This window comes from Emydura macquarii, unplaced genomic scaffold, assembly GCF_026122565.2.
Source record: "Emydura macquarii macquarii isolate MOO-44397 ecotype Brisbane River unplaced genomic scaffold, CSIRO-AGI_Emac_v2 contig_2205, whole genome shotgun sequence".
Classification (NCBI taxonomy): Eukaryota; Metazoa; Chordata; order Testudines; family Chelidae; genus Emydura; species Emydura macquarii.
In genome coordinates, this window is record NW_027132342.1 from 37,265,426 (window position 1) to 37,292,390 (window position 26,965).

At 40.9% G+C, this 26,965-nt stretch overlaps 1 protein-coding gene across 1 annotated transcript; it reads left to right on the forward strand.

Moving 5' to 3' along the window:
* Positions 1-853: 853 nt before the first annotated feature.
* E2F7 (E2F transcription factor 7) lies at positions 854-24,413 on the forward strand. Its single transcript, XM_067559906.1, has 13 exons — positions 854-1,061; positions 1,744-1,836; positions 5,962-6,240; positions 8,704-8,872; positions 11,863-12,150; positions 13,036-13,194; positions 13,770-13,907; positions 15,558-15,752; positions 16,274-16,358; positions 17,480-18,020; positions 19,042-19,312; positions 21,051-21,472; positions 23,034-24,413. The coding sequence occupies exons 2-13, from the start codon at positions 1,744-1,746 to the stop codon at positions 23,208-23,210; spliced, it is 2,817 nt and encodes a 938-aa protein (XP_067416007.1). The 5' UTR covers positions 854-1,061; the 3' UTR covers positions 23,211-24,413.
* The last annotated feature ends 2,552 nt before the right edge of the window (positions 24,414-26,965 follow it).

The following is a 26,965-nucleotide window of genomic DNA, read 5'->3' on the forward strand; positions in this document are numbered from 1 at the left end:
TCTAAAAAACAGGCCAGGTCACTGCTTGTGTGATTACTGTGTGTTTATGAACAGGATTGAGGTTAGCTGGTTGACACAGCATCATCAACCGTGCAACTCCCAGATCCTTCTGCTGCCAAGCCAGTTATCCCCCAGTCTGTATTTGTTTTTACTTCCCTAAGCGAAGCACCTTACGTTTGTCTTTGTTGCATTTCATTCTGCTGTCTATAGCCCAGTTCTCCGATTTATGAAGATCCCTTATGAATTTTAGCTCTATCCCCCAGAGTTGGCAACATCCCCCGCCCTTTGTCAGCGGCAAATTTGATGTTACCGAACTCTTGCTATATCCTACACTTTTGATAAGATCAACTCTCTTCCATGAAGCCGCCAGGAGACTGGCGGGGGCGGGGAGGGAGACTGCGTCCCTAGTGACTTGAATTCCAGGGAGCGGCTGAACAATCCTCCACAGCCGTCTGCTGAGCAGCGGAAAGCGAAGCGCCCCCCCGCCTGTGTGATCTCCCCAGCTCCATCTGTTCCCCGCCTGGGCTCCCACTAGCCCTTGAGCGGCCCATTCATGTCTAACAAAGGGCCCCTCCCCCCGCCGCCCAGCCCCTCTGCACCGCCCCGCAGCATCCCAGGTACCCAAGGTGGGAGGGGAAGGGGGGGGGACTGAGGCGGGGCTCAAGGGAGCGAAAGCGGCCGCCGCCGCCGGAGAGAGAAGAACGCGCGGACTCTAGCGCCAACTCTCTCCCCGCCGGGCGGCGCCGCTGATTGGCGGGGCGAGCCGCGGGAGTCTTCCCTCCCCCCACCGCGCGCCGCGCCTGATTGGCCGGATTGTAAAAATGTGTCTCAGGGCGCCAGAATAGAAGCTTTAGCGCCGAGGCCGTGGCATCGCCGGGCGGCAGCGCAGGCACGAGACTTGGGGGGCGGCGGCGGCGGGGGAAGGCAGGCAGGGGCCGGGCTCTCAGTCTCCCCCTCTCCAGGCGCTGCCCTGATGCGCCCGCCGCGTGACGGCTGCTCCGGAGTGCTGCAGCGGGGGAGTCGGTGAGAGAGAGCCGGGAAGGGCTGCCTGTAGCCCAGAGGTCAGTGCTGAGGGAGGAGCCCCCCAAATACAGCCTTAGCCCCATCTTTAGGCTCGCACCCTCTTTGGCTCTGGGCTGCCGCGCTTGGGAGGGGGCTGCAGGGTGGCTGCTCTAAATCGAGCCTCCACTTGCATTAGCAGGTCCGAACTTCCCCCCCATATCCCTGAGGACTTGGGGGTTCAGTGCCAGCGGCGGCCGGGCAGCCCCTGCCCGCCGTACGGGGTGAGCGGGGCTCTGCCAAGCTGTCCCCTGCCGGGGGCTGGCCGGCCTGCTCCGCCGGCCCTTCATTCAAAGCCGCGGTTCCTCCAGGTTCTTTGCGCCAAAACTAACTGCCCCGCAGGAGACCCTGAGCGCTGCTGACTCAGTCGCCACCAGCTCCCACCAAGCTCGCTCCAGTCCGCCGCCTTCCCTCCCCATTCGCTGCAGCCTTGTCCCGGCTGGGGTGACTTTGCAGCATTATCTGACGGAAAGGCAGATTCCCCCGGGCTAACGCCGGGAACTTGTGACGCTCCCAGGAGAGTGGCTACAGGCTGCCCAGCTCACTTTTTTGGGGATGGGAGGGCGAGGGAAACTATAGACTAGCTTCTGGAAATCCGGCCGGGCCGTGGTGTTCGTCTGGTTTTTGGTTTGTTTTTTAAAATGAAGTAATATCTAACCCCGGCTGCAACTTTATAACTTGCAGATGGAAGTAAATTGCTTAACACTAAAAGACTTGATCAGCCCAAGGCACACAAGAATCTATCTTGCCGATGAAGATGGGGAAAATGCACAAAAGGTGAGTAAATGGCTTAACTGTGTCTTTGAATAAGGTTTATGGCCAGTACTGCAACACCAAACACATGACTTGGAATTTTGTTGCAAAATGTGTTCTACCTTAAACTACATTTGTTTTTTTTTCCAGGTGCATGGATGTGGTAGGTTCTGAGAATGGTTTTAGCACAACACAGAAGTGTACTAGTACTTTTGGTAGAGGTGGATACAACCTACTGGTCTATTGCTATTTAAGAATACAAAACTATCTTAAAAGTGAGGGGGAACTAGATAAATATTCCTGTAAAGAATAAAGTCCAATGTTGTAAACTTGCCCTCTTATATTTTAATCTTGGTTTTTAACATTGTAATATTCTTCCCTCTCCCTGCCACTGTAGTTTCCTTCCTTCCCAGCTCAGCTGCCCTTGCCAAGTTGATTATTTTGCAGTGGGAAACAGGAAACATCTTGGCTTTTAAATTTAATGAAAGGCCCATTTTCCTCCTCTTTCCCCTTTCAAGGGAGTAGTCAAGAATTTAGTCAGGATTAATTAAAGAGGACAGTAATAAGACCGTTGCCATCTGGGGAAAGGATTACAGAAAATTTTACATATGAAGCCATATTGGCTAACTGTATATGGAGCACAGTGAGCCACAGTCACATATGGTTGTGAAAGGATGAAGAAAGCATAGACTTAGATTAGGCAGGGTTAGACCAAGCCAAAATAATTTTGAAGCAGATCACTATCTAAGGTGAGCAATGAAGCAGATGAGTCTGAAGATGCGCTTCCCATTAGTCAGGAGCACATCATTTAAATATCTCCTCCCCAGGGCATTTCTGTAAGCTTTCTGCTGACTTACTATAAAGCATAGAATACACATGTGCACCAGGAACTGGTCGTGTATATTAAGGTTAAAATCTTTAATGGTCTACACGTTTTAAACAAGCTTTCAGAATTGGCAATACTGCTGTTTGCCCATTCAGAGCGACCAGACAGCTGCATCACTGCTCTGGCTAGACTTTAAATAGATTTATGGAGTGAGTGTCTTAGTTGACAGCTTGACGATTTCACCTTGGCACACTACTCCTGATAGAACATTATATTATATGCACAGAGCTTGCAGATTTACCATCTTTCAACAGAGATTTAATAACTGACCATGTAATGAGGTCTCATACTACTGAGACTTAATTTTACAAAGGATATTCCAGTAAAACAAGTATAAAACTATGCTACAGTTATCAAAATAAATGAGCAAAAAACAGGAGTAATGCTTGAGTATAACCACTTCATTTAACTTGCTAATATGCAAAACTCAGAAATTTACAGTGGATCCCCAGTTGGTACAATTTAGTGAAGATCTAGTCAAGTAAAAGTTTTCCATCTCCACATTTAAAAACTAGTAAATGCCTAAATTATATGCTACAGTCTTCTTGTGAACCAATACATGAATGATAGACCAAGCACTGTGAGACTTACCCGTTTCCTATTACTTTAAAGATTTTTTTATTCCTGTTTAGAGAGAGAATCATTTTGGTTACCTGTTCCACATTCCCCTTGTATTTTCAACCCACCTTCTCTCCTTGGAGAGAGAGAGAGAGAGAGAGAGAGAGGCATCCCAGAATCTCTTATAGTTTTTGTGGCACCTCTTTTCATATAACATGAATGCAGCTAGAGGGTAACAGGGCAAATCTGGAATCTAAAGACCTCCCAAGGAGCATATGGGACTGCGAGACAGGCAGAAGTGTTTCTTAAGATAAACTGAGACAGGTGAGGCAGTGAGGAGGATGAAGATTTCAAGGGGAGGTAATAGGTCCATGTTCTGCACCCATTTACAGCTACAGCCATCACTTGCTGCTGCTTAATATAATGTTCGCACACCTATGTATGAAAATTATCCCACTGAGCTCCTATTCAAACAACTTAGATGTAGGTATTTGCCTTTGTTATAACTATTAACACCAAGCATAAAAAAACAACTTTATATAAAAGTGGAGCTTTTTTCCCCCATTACAGATTGTGTTGAATCCTTGCCGAATTTGAAATTGCAAGAATATATTAAGTGGTTTACTCTACTGAATAGGTATACCAGGAAGCATCATGGCCCCTACTTTGACCCATTTGCCAGACTATATGAAGTCACAACACTTATCTGAAATAAAAATATCTTCCTTTACATCCTTGTGGATAATCCAATTTGGCATTATAATATTTTATGTAATCATTCTGAATGCTCTGAGCACAGTGCCTTTTCCTCCTCTTTGGATGCTTGTGCTCATCTCCAGATGGCAAGCTATGGAAGGCTTTCTATTTGGAGCAGTAACATCTGGTTAATTTTTTCTCTTTAAAATCCATTTTCTGCATTCCAATTAAATTGGATAAAGTAGTGCAGTAGTTTAAAAAAATTCCATGAGGTCTCCTTATCAATTAGCTATAGTACTTGAGCCACTGAGAAGTGAACAGAACAGTTTTAGTTGAAATTAATATAGAAACTTAACATATGCCTTTAGGTAACTTTTCCATCTTGTATGCTTTTCTGTGAATTTATGCCTTGTAGCACCAACAATGAAAATGAGACTGCTACCTACCCTAAAAGCTCTATTGTGTATTATTGGTTATGTTTTTAAAAGCCATTTTGCAAGGATTTTAAAAGACTACTTATTGGAGGTGCAGGAATTTATGTTCCGTTCAGGACAAACACCAAGAACACTGCTAGACTGAGGGATCAGTTACAGGGTCTCATTTCTAGCCTTTATAGTTTAAGAACACTTTTCAGTAGTACCAAAGGCTTGGCTTCTAAGAACAGCAAGTTGTGAAATCTGACCTTAATATCATTTTGCTTTCTTCACCTCCTACCTCTCACTTCAACTGAGATATTTGCAGCCATTATTTCAAAGTGCTAGATCAAGGATCTGAGTCATACCATTTGAAAGCCAGAATCTGCCATTTTTAATCCATGTAAATCAGAGAAGTTACTAACTGGTATTCGGAAATATTTAACATTTTATGTATTGTGATCTGTCAGGGCTAGAAAACTTTTGGTAGGACATTTAGTAGCACTGGCTTTCTCCAGGTACTGGTCAGTCCAGATTAATGATCAGAATAATAACAAAGAAAAACCATTGGTAGCTGGCAGGTTCTGTAAATAGATTAGGTCCATTGACTTTAAGTTAACTATGCTTCATCTGTTGCAGAAAGGAAACCCAAGTAAAATTCTCATTCTGTCCATCTTTGCCCTGTTAGTGTAGAGTGAGAAACCTATTCAACTAATGGAGTGATGAAATACTTGTTGCTCAAAAGTAGCTTTTTCAGCTACTTAAGGAATTACATGATGCCTACTTGAGTCAATCCATCTAAGTTAGCTGGAAGTTGGTTGGTAACAACTTCTGTGGTGGGGGGGAAGGGACATAAAGGGTAGTCACGGCCCCAGTCCTGTAACTAAGAACTGTGGTAAAAAAATGAGTATCAGATCGTGTAGCTGGGGGCAAGGAGGGAATTATTGTTCTTACCTGACTTTGAGAACAAGTCATATGTAACCTTCCCCTTCCTATCAGCTTGCTAGACTATAGTTATTAACACTTCTTTAGGTATATATTTTCATTGTTTTGAGCAGCCAGATATATTAAGACAATTTGCTTCTAAGGAAGTGTTCCATCTGGTCTGAGTAGCCTACAGTGAAGTCCTAATAAAGGGCTTTCCATTATGTAGATTCCAAAATAGAATGCTGTGTTTTTTCTAAGTTCAATGTAACTAGTGAACTATGTAAGATTCAGTCCAAATTCAGCAAGAATACATATGGCTCCAGGGGATAAACTGGGTTCATGATTTGGAACAGCTGACTAACAATTATGGCACAGTTGGCTTGTATGAAAAGGCAGAACATAAAAGTCTGACAGACAAGAAGTCTTTGACTGATTGACTTCATCTCAGGCAATTCCTGGTGGTATCTTATCTGCATTGTATACAGTACACTGATGTATGGAATATACTTTGCTGCATCTGACACTAATAAGAGCTGTACTAAATATAACCATGGAACTGCTAGAGTATGATGGCATTCATTCCCTTCATACAAACAATGGCATTGACCAGTGGATTGTGTTGCTTCTTTTCAGCCCTAAACAATCTTTTTTTTTTTTTTTTTTAAATAGGAAAACATACTTGATCAATCCAGAATGACCCCAAAGACTCCCATGAAAAATGAACCAATTGATTTATCAAAGCAAAAAGGCCGCACACCAGAAAGAAATCCAATTACACCTGTTAAGCTTGTCGACAGACCCCTGGCAGATCCATGGACCCCTACAGCTAACCTGAAGATGCTTATTAGTGCTGCTAGCCCTGACATGAGAGACAGGGAAAAGAAGAAAGAGCTCTTCAGACCAATTGAGAACAGTGAACAGAATGATGCTTTTCCTGATCCTATACAGGTAAAAGACAGCCTAGTAAGCTTGTGTATAACTTACACACAATACCTTCCACCTGCAATAGGCCGACTAATTGATATATTGTTACTTTGGTTTAAATACACTATTACTTCCTCAGTCTTCTTGCCTTTACTGGGTGGAGAGCAGCATATTTGAAAGCATCCTCAAAGATGACCATCTATATAGCACCACCATTGTGTAAGCCATTTCAGACAAAGATCACCGCCTTAAAAATTTACTGGTTTAAGTATTTCTTCAGATAATCAGGCTGGATATGGTTACTTCCCCTTCCTCGCTAAATAGCCACAATGAGAGGAAAGCTGCCAAGTCAGTTGTAAACAGATTTAGCATAACAGTTTGTTTGGCCAATGTAGAACTGTTTTAAAGACAGACTAACCAAGTCTTGGGCATTTTTAAAAAAAACATGGTTTGACGCTATATACCTTAGTCACACTGGATTGGCAAACCATATTTATGTCATCTTCAGCAAAACAGATTTACCTCACCTCTAACTGTCATGGTGAGGGTAGTCAAAAATTGCCCCATTCAGGTGTAAAAAGATTTTACGTTAAGTTTGTTTTGCTATAGGATTCTGCTCTTCATTCTTCCTTTTAAAAAAGTACTCCAAAGTAGCTTGGACTGGGAGGAGAGCAATTTCAGCTTTCATCCAACAACAACAACCTCCTTCCTCCCCTCCCTTTTTGTTTCTTGTTCCAGGAACCACTAGCTCCCCATCCCAAGTTATTGCTCACAAGATGCCCATTTTGCCAGTGGTTCCAACAGCAGCAACATGAAACTAACTGGAGTCTAGTCACTAGGTCCTCATGCTAAGAAAATACTATTTTATAGACATACATACGTATTGTTTAGGAGTGACTGTGGCACTGAACCAGTCTACTGCATGTCCTTGTTTGAACAGTAGTGGGAGAATGACATAGGCTGCAACACACAGATTAACAACATTATCAAAAGATCACTCAATTTAGCTTCCAACAAACAGTGTATACAGAAATATGCTACATTAAATTTTAGTTGAATTTCCTTCTCCAAAAGGATAACTGAAATAATTAAGGTTTGGTGAAGCAGTGTGGTCTACCACATAGAGTACTGAACTGGGGCTGAGGAGTCGTAGATTCTATTCTAAGCTCTGTCTTAATGGATGACCTGGCAAATCACCTCATCTTTGTGCCTCAATTTACCCATCTGTAAAATGGGGATAATGATATTGACATCCTTTATAAAGCAGTTTGAGAGCTACCACTGAAAAGCAATATGTCATCTTATTAAACATTTTAAAGAGTAGTTATTGGTTCAACAGTACTGCAAAGTTTGTTTAAAATGGAGTTTAATGCAGCTATTGTGCACATGACTGCTTAAAGTATTCTGAACTTCTTCAGTATGTTACTTAGTGCATGTTGATAGACCATATTTCAGTTTGTTAAACTTACCTGCACCCAGCCACTTAGATTCATGAACTAAATCCTCTCTGTGGAAAATAGTTTACAAAAACATTAAGTGAAAACTGCACTTTTCACACCATTTAAAAACCAAGTGCATTTATTCCAGAGCATAATTTGTTGCAAGGAGGTTCATTATTCCTGATCCAGCACAAAGTAGTTGAGATACTGTAAGTCTTAAGAGTAAAAAATTCACAGGTAATTGACATACCCAACTTTTCTCTCCAACAAGAGAATCAATACTTTGAAATTACTAGTTCAAATAAAAGCTGCAGTCAGTTTCATTGTAACAAACCTACCTTCTTATACATATCTAGGATCTCCAGCTTTCAGGAATACTACTCATTCTTCACCATAGGATTTCATTCAGTTAACAGCTTGCCAAAATGTTAAAAAGCCCAGGCTCCTGAGAAAGCTGTCTTTTATACCCTAGGACTAGGGTCACATGCTTCTTGGCTCTTAAAGTGATATACCCACAATAGAGGGATGGTGGAATTTCTGTGCAGAGATTTTTCAGGAGCCCTTTGGGGGTTGTTAGACATCTATGGTCATTGTCTTGGATGGTTTAGATGCAACAAATCCTGCATCTTGGCAGAGGGTTAGACTAGATGATCCTTGTGATCCCTTCTAACCCTATGATTCTTATGATCTCAAAAGGGAATGTTACTGCCAAATAGGGTGGTCTTATCTGCTGGTGGTGGGAGCACGGTTACACCTGTTGTGTCTTCCAACATCTGGCCACCGTGGTACGTCCTTGTAAATGCTTTCCTAATGACAGACACTGTATCTGAATCTTGGATAAAACAAGCCCATGAGCTAAAACATATGACTCAAGTGCTTAGAGAGAAGATCACATTCTAAGTCTGTATGAAGGCTGTGCTTGAGCTTGTGTATTTTTTTTTTAATAGTAGTCTGAGCTTGAATGTTAGAATACGAAATATTCCCTGTTTTGCTATTGTCATGCTTGTTGAAGTTCTACTGTAAAGGGATAACATTTATTTTTCAACAGTATGATATGGTAGATGATGGCACAGTGGATGAATTTGAAAAGCAAAGACCCAGCAGAAAACAGAAGAGCTTAGGACTCCTATGCCAAAAGTTTCTAGCTCGCTATCCAAGTTACCCTTTGTCAGAAGAAAAATCTACTATTTCTTTGGATGAAGTGGCTTCTAGTCTTGGTATGTATGCCTGAAGTAAATGCTGCAAGAATTGGACAACTTCAGTCTTTTGAGATATGTCTACCACTTAAAGTAAAGTAGATCCCAGTTAAAAAAACTGACCTGTTCACAGAATACATTTAAATCTGATTTTTTTTTTTTTTTTGGAATTGTTGGATGCACCCTTCTAGTTAAATTAAGCAAGAGCTGCAGGTGCTCAATACTTAAGAAAAGCGCTACCACTACATTATTATATAACCCTATAATTTTAAAAAAACTGGTTGCAAATCACTTTTTGAGTGCTCTCATGGTGAACTAAGCCTGCTGCTAAATATGTATGGCTAGATTTTTATTTTCATGCTAATTGAACTATGAGCAATAAGAAGCAGGGTTTACAAAGAACAAATCATGCAAAAGAACTGTGGTGAATTTTTGGACAGAACTACAAATTGGTGGATGAGGGAAATCAGTAGGTTTTATAACTTGATTTCAATAAATCATCTGATACAGTATTTTCCAGAATCTTGTGTAGCCAAATTGTTTTGGATGTGAACATTTTCTTGCATATTGAAAGCTGGCAAAAGGACTGCAAAAAGGGGAATGATAATGACAATGTGTTGAATTGGGTAGAGGCATCTAGTGGTAAAGCTCAGGGATTAATGTTAAGTTTGGTCTTCTTTAATGTCCTGTTTGGTTTTCTGCAAGTAGTAAACAGCATGTTAACTGAACTTGCAGGTGAGAGCTATTGCAAAGCGATTGTCATCCAGGACAAAGAAATGATACAAAGGGACCTAGAGTGACTATACATAACAGGGATAGGAAATAGCAAAATAAGACTCAGTCTGAATAAATGCAAAATATTACATTTGAGAAATATATCATTCAGATCACAGATATATTTCACAGAAAGGAGATTAGCAAATTAGATAAGAACTTTCAAAAAGAATAATTCAACGTTCTGGTGACACAGCTCCTAAAATACTGAGTTCGTTTCTGGGCACCTCAAAATACTTAGAGAAACAGAAGAGAATACAGAGAAGAGTAAATCAAATAGATAAAGATTGATTTCCCTGGTGGTATTTTTTTTTTTTAATTTAAAAAGTATGAAATCCCAGTGCTCATGAAGCTGAATACAATGTAGTCCTCTATTCCTAATTGGAAATGAAATTATTTGGTTTTTTTTCTTCCGAGAGATATTTAATTGCTGACTTAAAACAAAGAATTTTAAATGTATGAGTAGGGTTTGTGTCTTATTTAAAATAGTGGTTTGTTTTCCCCTTTGGTTTTCATTTCTTGTACCACTGCTGATCTTTATGTAGCAAATAATGGCTTTAATGTATATTTTGCCATTGATATTTAAGGCTATATTCACACAGGTCCTGGCTGTGAAAAATCCATTTACAGGTGTCATAGTGCTTCCAGGCTCTGGAATCCCAGTGCCTTGGGATCTCCTGGGCAGCCTTCACTGACCGGGTTCTCTGGCCAAAGATTAAACCTGCACTTCTTTGGCTGAACCCATGAGAAAAAGGCAGAGGTGCAAACACCATCTCCCCTCTCCCAGGGTTAAACTGCCTGGGGGACAGCCTCTTCCTGTGATAGAGGAGTGTATAAGTCAAGCCCACAGGCTTTAGCGCAGATATCTCTGTTCCCTCCCTTCCTGTTTATCTACAAATTCTTCACTCCAGCTCACCTGCTAAATAAATCTTATCTGATCCTGCATTTCTTGTCCCTTTAACATTCCCGTAGACTTGCGTGGGACTTTTGGGTGGAACATTAAAAAATGCAGGATCAGACTGTGGATGGAGACTAAATTTAATCTCAAAACATTACAGAGTGCATGGATTCTTCTGAACAACTAAATTGGTAGAGTCAGTGAGAAACAGCATTTCTTAGCCTATGGGCAGTATACTGAGCCTATGGGCAGTATACTGAGGATTAGGGTCGGAGGGAGGGGGACAATGGTGCAGTTTGCTAATGTATCTTGATTTTATTTGTTTTTTACTCTAATGCCTGAGTTTTGGGGTAAAGATGGACTGGGGATCATTGTACAAATATCTTGACAATGTACTTCTTGATAATGTATCTCCTTTTCCCATTAACATACCACCACTATGCTGGGCAAGCACTGGAATTCCATGCAGAGAATCCTGTAGGAGAGGGTCTATGGTTCTGGTGCTCAAAGGAACTAGCCTTGTAAAACATGTCTATGTACTCTATGCAGGTCTAGCACTCACCGCTTTTGTAGCACATTTCATTCAAGAATCTCCATGCACTTTAAAACGCTAACAAATTGAAAGTCCCAATACCCATCTGAGACTGGTAAATATTATTATCTATAGATACAGATAGGTAAACGTGCGCAATGGAGGCCCTATCTACATTAGGGAAATCTTTCAAAACTTCCCACCATTGCCAAAACTCGTTCAGCTCCACTGCTGTTAGCAGTACTGTGAGCCCTAGTGCAGGCAGCTGATGCCAGCACTTTGTCATTTGGACCAGCTCTTAGTGGGATTAGATGACTGTTTAAAATGGTGACTGCAACCATTGGCCTGCAGTTGGTGTTCAGGCTCCCAACACTAACACCGGTAGAGCCGAACCAGAGTTGATACTGGTGGGGAATTTTTGAAAATTTTCCTTTGTGTGGATGAGGGCAGAGATTAAAGTCCTGCTCTTGCTCCCATTGAAGATTATGGGCCCAATTCTCCATTGCTTGACACCTTGTGACGTATTTGACATCCACATTGCCTGTAATTTACACATTACTACACAAGTGCAAGACAGTGGAAAATCAGGCCCAGTTGCTCTACTCCCATTGATTTCAGTAGGAGCAGACTCTGACTTACCCAGGGAAATAGTGAGAGAGAACTTGCTGTTCTATCCAGACTAGATCTTGTTCAGTGCACACATTTACAAAAAGGAGGTGTGAGTAGAAGCTCCTGTTATCCTCATTCTGCTGAAGAGCATGTTTAAAATAGACATGGTTTTATATCTATCTTTCTTCCTTAAAACAGGAGTTGAGCGTAGGCGCATCTATGACATAGTGAATGTTCTGGAATCATTGCACCTCGTTAGCCGGGTGGCCAAGAATCAGTACTATTGGCATGGACGACATAGCCTGAGTCAAACTCTGAAAAACCTTCAGAAAATAGGAGAGCTCCAGAAGTATGAAGAACAGATGGCTTACTTCCAGCATAAAGAGCAGGACCTTGAGTATAAATTCGGGGAATATAAAAAGGAGACCTTTCCGGATTCCCAAGACAGACAGTTACTTGACTTTTCGGAGGCCGATAGCCCCTCTGGTAAGCTGACCAATGATGGTTGATGAGTACAGACGCAGTCCTTGTGTTCAATATACAGTGTGGCTTTTTTCTTATTTAAGTGATTTATTTTTTAACGTAAAATATATGTTGTTTCTTGTGAAAGGTGCTGAATTTACCACTTTGGAGACCGGCTCTTCTTTTTTATCCACAATGCCGGTACATAATAGATGGCAACAATTCCAGTCTTTCCTTTCACACTCAGTATCCTGTCCATGACAGATCCCTTGAAATATGTGTTAACTACTTATACTAAACAATCTCCGTTCCACCTTGTATGTAGCTATGACGTTCCGCGTAAGTTTCCCAGACCTGAAGAAGAGCTCAGTGTAAGCTCGAAGGCTTGTTTCTCTCACCAACAGAAGTTGGTCCAATAAAAGATATTACCTCACCCCATCATGTCTCTCTAGTTTCCATAACAGCCTTTTCAAAGGACTTCATGAAATACATTGTTTTTCTCTCTCCTTCACCCTCTGGTCCCCACTGTTGACTGGTAACTAGTGCTTCATCCTTTTTTTATAACAGGACCAGATATTCTACTCTGTTATGCTGGCCAGATGTTGATATAAACTCCATGGCACTCAGAAGTTACACTGGCTCAAAAGTGCTGTAATGGAGCAGGGAATCAGGCTCAAACTGTTACATTTAAAACCAATTCTTTACACTTTAATTTTGTATTACTTTTTGAAGACAGCTAAAATACTGTTGTCCATCTGCCATACATAATTATTTGCTGCCTAGGAAAAGATTTCTGCTCTCCAACAAGGAAATACTTTACCCTTGTTGTGCATGAGAAACCTTCTTAATGCTTTCTTGGCTGTGATAGATGACATATGCTAAGAGACTCTCATTTTGTTTGTAATGCAGCATCTGCAAACAGCAGAAAGGACAAATCGTTGCGGATTATGAGCCAAAAGTTTGTCATGCTGTTCCTTGTCTCCAAAACCAAGATAGTCACTCTTGACATAGCAGCAAAAATACTGATAGAAGAAAGCCAGGATGCAGCAGATCACAGCAAGTTTAAAAGTAAGTATCACTGTTACAAAATGGATTAATCATCCAGTTAGCAAGGAAAATGGAGGCACATTCAGATTGACATCTGAGATTTTTTTTTCAATCTCAGACACTGGATAGAATGATCTGTGATTGAGGTTTTTTAACTATAAAATATAAAACATTAAAAAATGCCCCTGCCCTAAATATTCAGATATATTGAGGGAGAAAAGAAGAGTTCAGATGCACAATTTTTACGGGATTGTCATCCAGCTACATTGTTCAATTCATTGGAGTTGTAGGGATTATAAAGACAAATAATGGAGTGCTATGAGTCATCTCCTATGCTGCCGACTTCAAGATAGGATGATATATTTTATCAAGCAGTTCCCTAAAAGCAAATCATTTTGCTTTTATATGCACAGACATAGTTATATTTTAAGATCGCTGTATATAGATACAATGCTTATATTAAAAGGTATTTTGTGGTTGTGCATAAACTGACCTACCTCCTTTAACCTGTTCTGAAAAGCTATTTTGGCAGAAATTACTTACATTGTAAACATGCCTGTATAAACTATTTCTTTACACTTTTGTTTACCTTTCAGCAAAGGTACGAAGATTGTACGATATCGCCAACGTTCTGACTAGTCTAGGGCTCATAAAGAAAGTGCATGTCACGGAAGAAAGGGGTCGCAAACCAGCCTTCAAATGGATTGGGCCTGTGGAATTCAGTGGAAATAATGGTAATTTGTGTAGTTTGGGGGTTGGGAGAGGGAGGGTTGGCTGTTTGTTTTCTGGAACTCTTTTCCAGGGTGAACTGATTTAAATCACTAAGTGGAAAGCCTCGTTTAAATCTATTTTAATCAACTTTTCCGTTTGTACTTTTAGCTATTTTCTAAAGAAAGATATTCTCATTGGTTAACGTAACCATAAAAATACATTGATTTATAACTAAATAGAGCCTTTACACTAGATTTGGTACGTCTTTTTGCTATCTAGGAGGGTACAGTATAACTATATGCATTTATTTAAGCAATTGTATAGCTTAATATGTCAGATTCTTGTTAATTAATTGTACATTTTTAGTATGTTAGAAAATGATGAATGATGTGTTGCTTATTTAATAGATAATTAACTTTGTGCTCATGATTTTTGTCCAGCTGTTTTAGGATGGTAACTGAAATTTAATTAAACACACAACAGCCTTTACCATTTATTTTTATTAAATAAAATAAGACCTTAATATAGTACATGACCTATTATGCCAAATTTATAAAGCTTGACCTCAAAAATTAAATGTTTTCCTTTGTTTCTTTCTTTATGTAGAAAAGCAGCTTTTCACTTAAAAGTTTTTGATAGAGGCTCATGGATTCATTATATTTTATTTTTTATTTAAACGTTTTAAGAGATTATAATCAGTTTAGGCCTTAACATACTTTGTATGAATTTCAGATTTCTTTTAAAACTGACTTATTTTTAAATAAATAAAAAATCCACTTGTGTTTTTTATTTAAATCAGATATTTTTTTCAACAAAATCAATTTTTTTTTAAATCCATCCCACTTTCTTCCAACTTTTACATGGTTGTTTTCTATTTGAAGAGTGAGTCAGAATTCATTACCTTCTGCACCCATAAACATGTAGTGTGTAAATTTCCTAATGTCCATTACCTGTCTAGGGAGCCTTAAAAACTGTCCTTGCCAGAATGTAAGGACAATGGGAGAGACTGGAGATATTTATGGATACATTTGGTTTTTGCATGTTACACTAGTTTAAGGTGCAAGGCACTGGAAAGTCAGGTCCTTAGGACCACATTCTGATCCACTGCAGAGGGACCCAGAAATCCCTTTGTGCTGCAAAGGGCCCATAAATCTGCCCTAAACAGGCAGCTGAATATTCCTCCGACATGGGGAAACACCCAGGTGGTACAGAGCTGCTCCTATGCCTGCTGTCCCCTGACATGGGGGGTTTGTTTGAAGAGCATGGCCGTGGTGTGTCTCCTTCCTGGCAATCCTTGGCTCCTGGACATGCCCTTGGGAGACAGCTCAAAGTAGAGCCCTTTATTTTACACTTAGGGGTGGCCAATCCCAGGATCAAGGGGAAGAAAGGGTTAATGTTAATGCTGCTTTCCCCCCTTCTTTGCCTTTTTCTCCCCACAGCTGCTCCAAATAGAGCTTGGATGTACCCAGGATCCTGAGCTCTATACAGGCCTGGAGTGGTAGGGGGCTGGGGGCCCGTATCTTGTTCTCACATAGCTTTGTGCTATTAAAATAGTGCGGGGTTTGGAGGGGTTTTCCCCTGCTGTGCCCATAGCAAAGCTCCATGATGTGGCAGAAGCTACAGTGACAACAGGTATCCTTCAGAAGATAACTTATAAAAACCCATTCCTTTAGGTGAACCCAGAACTGATGTTCCAACATCCGCTGCTTTCCCAGAACTGACAAGAGGAGCGTGTGCCCAACATCAAACCTGTGCTAATGGCAAACAGAGGCTCGCACGGCATGCTTCATTTAACATTGCTCAGCCTTCTGAAGGGGACAAAAGGAAAGTCAGCTCTGAACCCAACAGCCCACATAGGGAAAGGACAGGTAACTACCAAGAAGAGTTGCTCTTTCCTAACGCGTTGGGTCTGTCCAGTAGCAGTCCCTTTCAGCCTTGGAGCAGTGCTCTTATTTTCCAGTAAATTTGTTGTTCTCTGCACACCGGAAGTATGGTGCTATTTCTTCTGTTGAAATTTGGCACAGACAGAATAAAATTCTTTAAATAGAAAGAGAACAGATTTGTATTTTATGGTTCCTGGTAAGACGGGGGTTTACTGTAACAATCCACTTTATGGCACTTTCACACTTTACAATTTTAAAGTGACAAAGCAATCACAGGTCCTTCCAGAATTCCCTGGGAATGGGCCCAATCCTGCCTGGTCCTGAGTGCTTCTTTCATGGATTTGAGGGTGCTTGGCATCTTGGAGGTGCTGCTGAAACTGAATAGTGAATGTTATAAAAACGTGCCTTGGTAGAACAACTGCATTCCACTCTTTATATTACCAACAGGAAAATGTGCTTTGTAAATCTGTGTAATTAATTCATTCAGTGTCCAATTGTTCTTTCAGCGTGCATTGTAGATTCAGATGAATACTGCTCCAAAATGATAAATCTGGCAGCTGTCTGCAGACAGAAGATGGAAGAAGATACAAAGTAAGTTACATCTTAAAACTTGCACTCTGCTCACTTCCCTGCCCTGTGCATTTTAATTAAAGCTAAAATTCTATCCTTGGGATAGAGATGTACAATTTCTAGTGACTTCCATCAGAGGACAGAAATTGGCTCTCAGGGTGCCTTTTATTCTCCCATGCGCATGTAAAGACTCACACTAACATGTCTCAAGTTTTAATAAAGAAATAAAATAACTACTGAGATTTTCAAAGCAGCCTAGAGGATTTAGGCACATCTTCCAGTGAAATTAATGGATGATGTATGTCTAAATCCCCTTAGAGTGTTTTGAAAATGTAATGGAATTATATTTATTGGACACTTAGGGCCACAAGCTCCCCTACCAAGAGCTTTTTACACCCCGATGGAGCAAGAAAACTGAATCTGTACTCTCTCTCTTCATTCTTTTATCATTTAACTTTCACCAACATTTTTTAAGCAAAAACTTTGAGAAAATTTCCATTTTGGAATTGTGAAGAAATAATTCTTCCTCTCACTTTTAAAAAAAAAAAAACAACAACAACTTTATCAAAGGGGGGAAATTTTTAATAATTTAGAAAAAGTGGGATTCTTCCCACTAAAGTGAAACAAAATATTTCTCACAAAATGACGAATAGAGTTTTTTTTGACCAGCTCTCCATGCAAGTTAATATTGACTTAACTCATTAATTTGTGCCAGAATTTGCTAATGAGAGCAATTGTCCCCTCCCCATCTAAAAGGGTGGGGGCCAAACCCCACTGAGGGAGGGAAGGGGTAAGTGTGCTGTGGAATGGCCAGCCCATTGCCAAATTCCAAACACGCTCTGCTAATATAGGTGAGAATAGCATGGGTCCCTTAATTTGCGGATGCATGTTCTGTCTCCCTGCTAGCACTTACTGAAAGAACTGAATGATAGCACACCAAAAGAATGTGAGAGTCAGCTTTTTTGTGATTTGACATGATATGTAAGTGACCATCTTCATAAAGTGGCTGATAATTACTGCACTTTGTCTGGTAGTCTTCACACTTAACCCCAGAGAATCTCACTGTTTGTTTTATTTTAAGGATGATTTATGAGGATGTCATTCTGGACTAAACACTTTTCTCTTTTCCTTACATCTTTTAGGAGTAAAATCTGTGCCACTGAAAACATCTTAAATTCATCAAGGAACTCAGCCATAATCTCTCCTTTCTCTGTTCTTCCGGATCCTGGGGACTCTGATTATTGCCTTAACCCCTTGCCTCACCCAGTGTTTCCTGTTGTTCACTCAGACATGTCACACGTCTCTCTGTCAAATGGTATGAATGGCCAAGTTCTGCAGACTCCCACTTCGGCAACCCCCAAAAGAGAGAACGGGAAACCTGCTCTACTCCCCAACCAGCCTTTTGTTTACCTCCCCTCTGCATCTCTCTTCATGTTGTATGGCAGTCCGCAGGAAAGTTTGTTGAGGGAAAACCTTCCTACTGCAGGAGAAAAGTGCAATGGAACCCCTGAGGGGCAGGCTTCACCCCTAAAATCACAAGCTGCTGTATTTGCAGTTAACTGCCACAAGCGTAGTTCCCAGAAATGTGCGTCTGTCTCCATGCCTGCAGACAGCAAAGAGCCAGCTGCAAAAAGGCAGACCATGGAACAAAATGATGTCCCCCTCTCATTGGTGCTACCCAAGGTAGGAAGTGCATTTAATTAACACCCAGGTTTGTTGCTAGTGCTGAGAGCAGGGGAAGATACTTGGGTTACTTGACAGTCTTTTCTGCAGATGAACATTCACTGCAGAGACGTATTTAGAAAGACAAATTCTACCTCCCCCCGCACAAGTATACTTGGGGAGGAAGGTGTGGGGAAGAGAAGTATATTTGGTGAAGCACTGGAAGATGTGTGCTCTGCCTCTGAAAAATGACTGACTGCCTCACAGTGAGGGACGGATCACCCGTTCCCCAGAGCTGAGTCCCAAATCAATCCCTTTCACAGAAAAATCTGCAAGAGGGGAAGAAATCTGTGAGGTTTCTTCTCCACATTGTTCTGTCACTGGAGCTGCCTCCTAAACCTGGCAGTTCCACAGGATGCCACGCCAGCTCTCATCCCAGCAGGGTTCACCTGGCAACATGACTCCTTCTACAGAGCCACAGGGGATTGATACGCATCTCCCCTCTTCCATGTCTCACCTCCTGCTCTGTCCTCCCAGCCCAAACTTTGCCTTCAGCAGGATGAGTGGGTGAGGAGGGGATGGAGCTTTGGAGGCCAATGAGCCACTTTCTGCGAAGGGAGGAGGATCACATCCAGAGTCCAGTCCAGGTGCTGAAGTAGGGGACATGTCTTGGCCCCAAGTCAGTATTTGTATCTGAGTTGTCTGGGACATCTACAACCCTCCTAGAGTCTTGGGTTTTTTCCCCTTCAAATTTAAAAAAAAAAAAAAAAAGGCACTTCCCTCCTAGGGTAATTTTGCAAGAGAACTAAATCTATTTGTGTCTGAGCATTGAAGGTGAAATTCAGTCCTGTGCAGGTGGCCCATGTATCACTTAACTCCCACTTCAGCCTTCAAACAAAAACTTAAGTGGTGCATTGACCTGGTGCTGGCCCTCCGCACCAGGGTGCGTGTCACTCTTCAGTCAAGGAGGGCATGTGTGATATGGTAGCCCCCTTATGTTATTTTAATTTGGACTCTTCTTTCCTCATTCTGTTTTGCTCAGAAGCCTTTTGAGCCACCTGATGTAGAATATCCCCTGGGAAGCAGCTGTACCTCTAATGTGCATCTAGGAGCTTTTCATCTTGACTTAGGAACGCCTGCTGCTGAGGAGGCTGCAGAAGAAGATACAACTAAACCTTTAGATTCTCAGGAGCAGGAAAAGCAATCTTGGAATAAAGACCTTGAAGATCCTTTGCAGGGAAAAGAGCACATCTCTCAAGAAAATACCAAACAAACCCTCTTTCCACAGTATCTCTATGTGCAGCCAGCTGCTGGTAAGGACTATGTAGCTACACAGCATACACTATAACTAAATGATTAAGGCCTAAATTTGAAAATCTGGGCATTTTAAGTTAGGTTCTTATATCCAGATTTGGGCACCTAACTAAAAGTGGCCTGAATTTCAGAAGACCTGATCACCCACAAATCCCATTGAAGTCAATGGGAACAGCTTGTACTCAGTAATTCTGAAAACCACTACACTTTTATTCAGGTACCCAACTATGGATTACCGTGAATAACCAGGGCCTCATGTATTCCCATAGCAGCACACGTTACCCTTCACAGTAGACCTGTTCTTTGGAACCTGAGTTTTTTGTTTTTTTTGTCCCTTTAATTTTATTAATTGTTTTAGCCCTTATGGTTGTAGAGAAACTTGAAAAGGTGAACATAGAACTGGTCTACCTAAAACTTAGGTTGACCCAGCCACATTGCTCAGGGCTGTGATACATTGCCCTGTGTGATGTAGTTAAGGTGACCTAAGCACCACTGTAGACCCAGGTAGGTCAACCGAGCTCCCACCTCTTGAGCGGGATTTACTACAGTGACAGAAAAACCCCTTTTGTCACTGTAGTGTCTAAACAACAGCAGTGTAACTACAGCTGTGCCACTATAGTGCAGACATAGCCTTAGTGTTTGGTGTCTTCATGAGCCTGAAATAATAGTTCTACCAGGTGTGAATTGCCTCATTCCTCTCAAGCAGGGCTTTGTGGATTCCAGTCATGGAAACTGCTGTTTTTCCAGGATGTCATGCACTTCAATGTTTCTGCTGCAGAATTTGCCTTATTGCTGTTGCCAAGCACATGAATTCTTGTTTTCTCGTTCCCGGCCCTGCCAGGATCAGTTTGCAGTTGTCACAAGGGTCAGTTACTTGCATTACAGTGTATGCTCTGGTTCATGGAGCTAGGCAGCAGGGAGCCAGAGTTGAAGTCCAGCTTGCAGCCAGAAGTGTGGGAAGCTAGTGGATTAGGCTGGTGAGTTAAGCAGCCTGGAAAACACTGCAGCAATTAAGGCCCCGGGAGTTGAGTCACTCTCCTAAAGCCAGTTACAAGCTTTCCCCTTTCCAGGCACCTGTGTACGTTAGAGGGAAGAGGATTTTATGGCAACCGAGTAAGCTGCTGTGGAATGGAGAGGTTGCTGCCTTGGAATTTAGTCCCATTGTGTCACTGAGTCAAAGCCACTAGACTAGAGCCTTACATGTTTGCAGGAATTTGCTCGTGCAGAGCAACTTACAGGATGGGGGGCCTTAGTGTGAAAACATTGATGAAGCTGTTTAAAAGATCAGATAAATTGGGGGCCAGTTCAACCCCAATTGAAGACAATGAAAGTTTTTCCATTGTCTTCAGTTAGTTTGATCGGGTCTGTAAGTGGATTTTTTTTCTTAAATTTATTATTTCTTTAAAGTTGTGCATAAGTTTTAATCAGTAAATTATTTCTGTTAGTGGGAAAACAAGTGTTAAGCTTGTGTGTACAGCAGCACATGGCGCTTGGTGCTTTACAGATGCTTACAATCTAAATAGAGAGAAGATGGGAGGAGAGGAAAGGGGGGTACAATAAATGTAGAGAGACTGAGCAGATCTCTTCGGCATGTAGTTTGTTACCTTCATGTTTTGCCTTTTCCTAGACAACCTCAACTTCTCCCTGTTTCTTCCTTTTACTGAATAACTGTGTAGTATGGTTAATGTCAATTAGCAAACTGCATTAATTCCTTGATTTGCTCTCTTTTTGGTTTAGGATTAAGTGGTTTCAACTTCCTGTTTTCTGCAAACCAAACCCCTGGTGCTGTTGGTCTGTCTGCCAGCCAGTTGCCATCTCTAAGTGTCCCCTGTGTGGTAGTGCCGTCTACAGCCGTGGCACCCTTCCCTCTTATCTGTTCTCCAGCAATCACCAGTCCACTTTCTTCTGCTCCTGCTGGCTCTCTTCCAAATGCTGCATCCCTGAATTTCAGTGTGCCTGGCTTAACGACAACACCCGTCTTTATTGGCACCACAGCAGTGGTTACTCCAAAGACCTCAAAAATACCTTCAGTGGATCCACAGCAGCTGGTTCCTTCTGCTGTACACCTGAGCCCTGTTCTTGGAAGATCTTGCAGCACAGTTAAATTGGAATCCCCAGTTTGTACGGGACATCCAGTCACCCTTTTGAAACTACAACAGGTGAGAAATAAGATTAATTAAAGGGAGGCTATACAAAAGTATGATCCTGGGGCCAAGTGGCTGAAACTGTATGAAAGTGAACCAGTTTTGGAGTATTTACTGTGTGTGTATGTGTGTGAGAGAGAGAGAGAACACCCCTGACAGGCTGAAGTGTGACATTAGACAGATGTGTGTATCTGCAAGTTTGCTAGTACCAATGATAAAAGGGTGGATTTTAAAAATATGTTGAAGTAGGAAAAATGATAACTCTTAGAAATCGGAGTCTATGCTTTTCCCCAGAGCTATGATTCTCTGGTAAGGCTGTAAGAAAGTTGTGTGTGGGGGGGGGTGGGGGGTGTTGGTTGAGGGAGAGAAAAGGGTTTAGTTCAAAAGTTGCAGCCATAGTTTGTTAAAGGCATGTGGCTGACCTTCCAAAGCAGGGCAGCAGCGCAGATGAGATGGTGTGTTCTGCTTCGCTCTCAAAGGCAAGCATGACACTGAGGCAGCCGGGTAAAATTTGAGTGGTGTTGCAACCCCATGCTCCAGATCACTACACCATTCACTCAAATTTGGCCTGGTCACTCCGCTGCCATGACATGAGTGAGTGGCATTGCAACCTAGCACACAGGGTCACATTAATTTGGGTAACTCAAATTTGCCGCAACTATAAAAAAGTTGTGGTATGTGTTGTGGGTTTTGCAATAAAATTGCAGCCAGCAATTTTCTTACAGCCTTACTGATAGGCACTACCACTAAAAAGCTGTATTGTGTAAAGTAAATAAATAGGACCGGGGAGGTGTGATGCTGGAGGATTCTCTGTTCTAACTCAGATTCAGCTGCCTGGCCGAAAAGTATAAAGTGCAAATCCTCCAGGCTTTAACCCCAACTCATTTACTTTAGCAACTGAATAATATCGCCTTCTAGTGGTAGTGTCAGATTAGCGCGCTGGGCAAAAATATTGTATAAAATATATAAAGAACAAGGTCTAAGTTAAAAAATTAACACTGTATGGGGTTTTCCTGGGGTAAAGAAATCACAAATACAAATTCAAAATGAGGGGGAAATCAGCTGTGTTTAGTACTAAAATAGGATCAAATTGCATTCATTATAGTACATCACTACCTGATTTTCATATCCACTATGATTGTTTTTGCTTTAGTCTTACTCTTAAAATTATTATTTATTTCGCTATTAGGGAATGACCAAGCCAATTAAAAATAAGTTTTGTATTTTTTGGATGTTTGTGAATTTATGAAAAATGCTGTTACAGAGAATTAAAAAATCAATAACAATATAACCACTAAAATGAGTGGTTGGCTGCATATCCAAGGAAAGTGATTGTTATAAAGCTCTGGCTAAAGTTTTCAATCCAGATGTCTAGCAATAGGCACCTAAAATCCACCTAATAATGAGGTAAGGCAGGCACTTAAAAATGAATGTCTGATATTTTATTTTTTTTTTTAGTTGTGTAAATCTGGATTTAGGAGCCTGGTTTGAAAACTTTTATCTATATGTCTAACAAATAACCTGTGTGATGATGATAAGACTCTTCTGAATTGGTTTGTTCCACTTTTATAACTAGCCATCATCAACCCCACTTACTCCGAAGAGCATTCGTCCTACACATCACGAGGCATTTTTCAAAACTCCCGGCAGTCTTGGAGACCCTATTGCATGGAAAAAAAATGAAGGCAACCAAACCAGAAATGCTAGTTCTGTTCAGAGAAGACTAGAAATCTCAAGTAGTTGCAGTGAGTAATCCAGCTCATTGCAAAGGTGTGGTCATATTGTAATATGACTTCTAGTTGTTACAAAAGAAACAGCAATTGCATAACAAGAGGAGCATGTTAAAATGTCATCCCTATTGGCACATTTCCCTGCTGTGTATTTACCCACAAGTTTTTTTTAATTTTCTCCTTCATGAATCATCCCTATCGCTCAATTATCTTTATTCATTGTTCATTTAATATTAGTTAGGATTCAAACTTTGTGCATGGTGCAACAATGAGAGCATCAAATTGCATTTGTGGTTTTAATTTGAAAAATACCATATTGCTGTGGCGATGCAAACAGACTTACTGGAGTCTCATGGAGTTTTTTTGTTTTTTCCTCTTTTTTTTTTTTTTTTTTTTTTAATGAGCTGTCTAGCACTTATCTAAGGTGAGTGTTTTTTACATGTCCTCTGCTTACCCTGAGTAAATCTGTGGTGAAAAAGATAACCTCCTGCAGTGGTAAAAGCAGCTGCTTCCTGGGTTCCAATCTGTCAAGTTCTGCCTCAGCAATGCAGTCTCTTGTTATTTATTTTATACATTGGAATGGGATTTGGTGCAAAAGGTTTGCAGCCTCAAAATAACAGATTTTCTCAGGGTATGACTACTTGAATATTGATTGGTGGTTGTACAGTTTGCCCTGCACTTGTTTTACAGAAGCCTAATAAACTTACAGTATGAATGAATGTATACATATGAAAAATATTAAGACCAAAATAACTGTGAATCTTAACTTTTTGTTTGTAGTTGCATTACTGAACTGTATTAGTCCTTGTCTTGTGTCTTTTTCTGGGAGAAAAATACAGTTAATTGACAAATAGTCCAGAAGCTGGTTCCTAAATAACACAATCTGAAAATTAATTTGGGAATAGTGAACCTCTGAAATGTGTGTTAGGATTTCATCTCCCATTGAAATATATGGTTTAGAGTCTCTAAGGTCAGATTATGCTGGTAAACAGTTAATCACAAGAAAAGATCCAATTTCCAATAGGAATACTTTGTGTGAATAACTGTTCACCAATGACAGGAGGGGATTTTGGTAACTCTCAATAGAAATGAACGTTTTCCAACTAAGTTTTAATCTGACTGGAGATTAAGGACGAGAATGGTCCCAAGGAAGGGCGTATTTTAATACACGTGAAAAAGGGGAGGCTTTGTATTTAGACACTTACCTGGCTAAATTGTAGAAAGAGGAGTCATAAATTTGGGGAAAGGGGGTGATAGTTATCTTTTATTCCTAGAGGGAAAGTAGGAAGAGAGAAAGAGACAGGTCACACTTAGCATTCATAGTCCTCATGGGTGGCTGGTGCTTGAGCACTGTTAATAACATAGGAAATAATGTAATGGTTGGTTAGTACTGATTTGGGATGTGTTTTTCACAAACTTAATAGTCTGCAATTGTATTTTGCAGTCTTCTTTTTTTAATATTATCATGTTACTTTGAGTTTTTATCAAACATGGGTAGCCACATCAACTCTTCTTTCATGTAGTGAGACCTTTATGTGTTTACTGGCATTGCTGTCTTGAGAGCAAAGTCTGGTGTGCTACTTCTCTAGTCTTAGGAGAGAAGGATGTTTTTGTGGGGGTTTTTTATAATGAAATGTGTCCTTACAATATGGAATGTAAGAATGAATTTTAGTGGAGCTGGGAGTATGGTGGCCTTATGTTAGAAGTAGACCAATAATAGCCTTATAAGGAGGGAATATTATAATCCCTCTTTCTAAAAAAACAACTTGACAGTAGAATTACCATAGAAAATTTCAGGTGTGGGAAAGGGAAACCTGACCACTGTTAAATTTTAAACATTTTTATATTACACTACAGTTTTGCAAGTTTACATTGTATTTGAATCATTGTTTCTTATACACCCACTTATAAATTGCTTTCCAAAGTGAAATGAAGTCTGTAGCTAACAGCATTAATATTGCCAAGTATAAATAGCAGCTGCTGATGCTGTGACTCTTCCTCAGCTAGTACCTGTTCAGGCTTGAAACAGACTCCTATTGTTCCAGCTTGTGTGACTAATGTGGACTCAACATAATCTGTTTTCTCCTTTACCTGTGAGCAGCAGCAAGTTCGTGAGATGGCAGTTTGGAAAGGGGGGGGGCAGAGGATTTTGATCTAAAATATTCAGCCTTTTTATTCCACAGTTAAATCATTATTGCAAAGACCAATCTCACTTTATCAGGTGGCTGTTCTGTTTCATGACTGACCTAGCTATACTTGAAAATACAGGGACAGAAAATCTTCACTTTCTAATATCTACTTCCACGTGATGACTCTTCATTAAAACACTTGGCCTGATTCTGATCTCAGTTTCACCACTGTAAATCAGGAGTCACTCTACTGACTTCAGTAGAGTTAGACAAATTATGGTGAGAGCAGAATCAGTCCTACTTAGCTTTTGTAATATACAGAGAGTGCAGGTTGCTACGGGACTCGACACTGTCCCATATATGTCAATGGCAAAACTCACCCAGGTAAACAGGAGCAGGAGTGAGACCACTGCAGAGTATAAAATAACCTATAAAACCATGCTACCTGCAGAAGAAATTGTAGTTAGGCTGCTGCACTAGATTTGGGGTATTTTCTGGTAGTCAAGAGGCAACAGCAGTCTACACTTCCTATCGTGTTCAATCAATCAAACAAACAAATCAGCAAAACTGCTAAGGAAAAGCAGGATTTGAATTTGCACTGAGGAAAGTGCACATGCTCGATGTTGTGCAGGGTTTGTGAAACCTTTATGTTCTGGTACAAGTGTTGGGGGGGGGATGTATAATTTATATACTTGAATCTACCTACCAGGTTTACATTTCTCAATTTCTTTTGTAAAAGGTGCTATTTCTGTATTTAAAAAGCTGTATTTTTAATGTAAAGCTGCTTCCTGTTTGTATCATTGCACTGCTAGTTTTATATAGATATTAATTTTATTGCTGCTTGTAACTGTTCTTCACTAGTTAGACATCACTTCTTTCTTTTCCTCCTATCTAGCAATCTTCTTTGTAGCTACCTGCATTTAACTTCAGTAGAAGCACACTGTTGTTGGGTTGCATTTTTTAATACTTTTTAGAAAAATCTTAAACTTTACAAAACAATAAAAATTGAAAAAGAAAAAAAAAAGATTGCGGAGGGAGTTTGTTTGCTTTTATCTATCTAAAATGTACCCAGGTTGCCAATCTCTGTAGCATCTGAGCATCAAATACAGTAACTGAGGTCCATGTAGAGCACTGCAGAGTGGCTCCCAAGTTCAGCAGCTGTGCTTACTATGGGTCAGTTTCTCATCCCTTCTTTGGCCCCTGTACACTGGGTAAAAAAGCCCTTGAGTGGTGCAACACAGCTATAAAAGTCCCAGCACAGAAATTGAGGAAGACAGCCACAGGCTGCCCTTCAAAGACTCCTGCATAAGGTATGTATGTTAAGGGGCTATGGGCAGGAGTGGAGCATTAGGGGTAGGGCTACAGCATGTGCTCCAGAAATTCTGGGGAGTGCAGATTCCATAGTCAAACAGCAAACTGCTTTGAGAGTTAGTCTTCATTATGCCAGAGGCTGTTCTGGGTTCCCGGAGCAGCCCAGAATCAGCAGGGTACAAGAGTGGCTTAAAGCCACATTAGCCTTAGCTGCAAATTCTTTGTTGTGCCTCTTAGAAACTTAGTCCCAAGTCTCACCCTTGGCTGCTGTAATTCCTTGAGTTAGGTATTACGAAAAGGTCTTTTTTGCAAAGAGGAATTTTCTTACATGCTGTGAC

What these genes read in the sequence shown, in the direction of transcription:
- E2F7 (XM_067559906.1), top strand. Translation starts at nt 1,744, where the DNA reads ATGGAAGTAAATTGCTTAACACTAAAAGACTTGATCAGCCCAAGGCAC. An exon ending in ATGGGGAAAATGCACAAAAG is followed by an intron (nt 1,837 to 5,961) that starts GTGAGTAAATGG and finishes TTTTTTAAATAG; the next exon opens with GAAAACATACTTGATCAATC. An exon ending in TCTCATTGGTGCTACCCAAG is followed by an intron (nt 18,021 to 19,041) that starts GTAGGAAGTGCA and finishes TGTTTTGCTCAG; the next exon opens with AAGCCTTTTGAGCCACCTGA.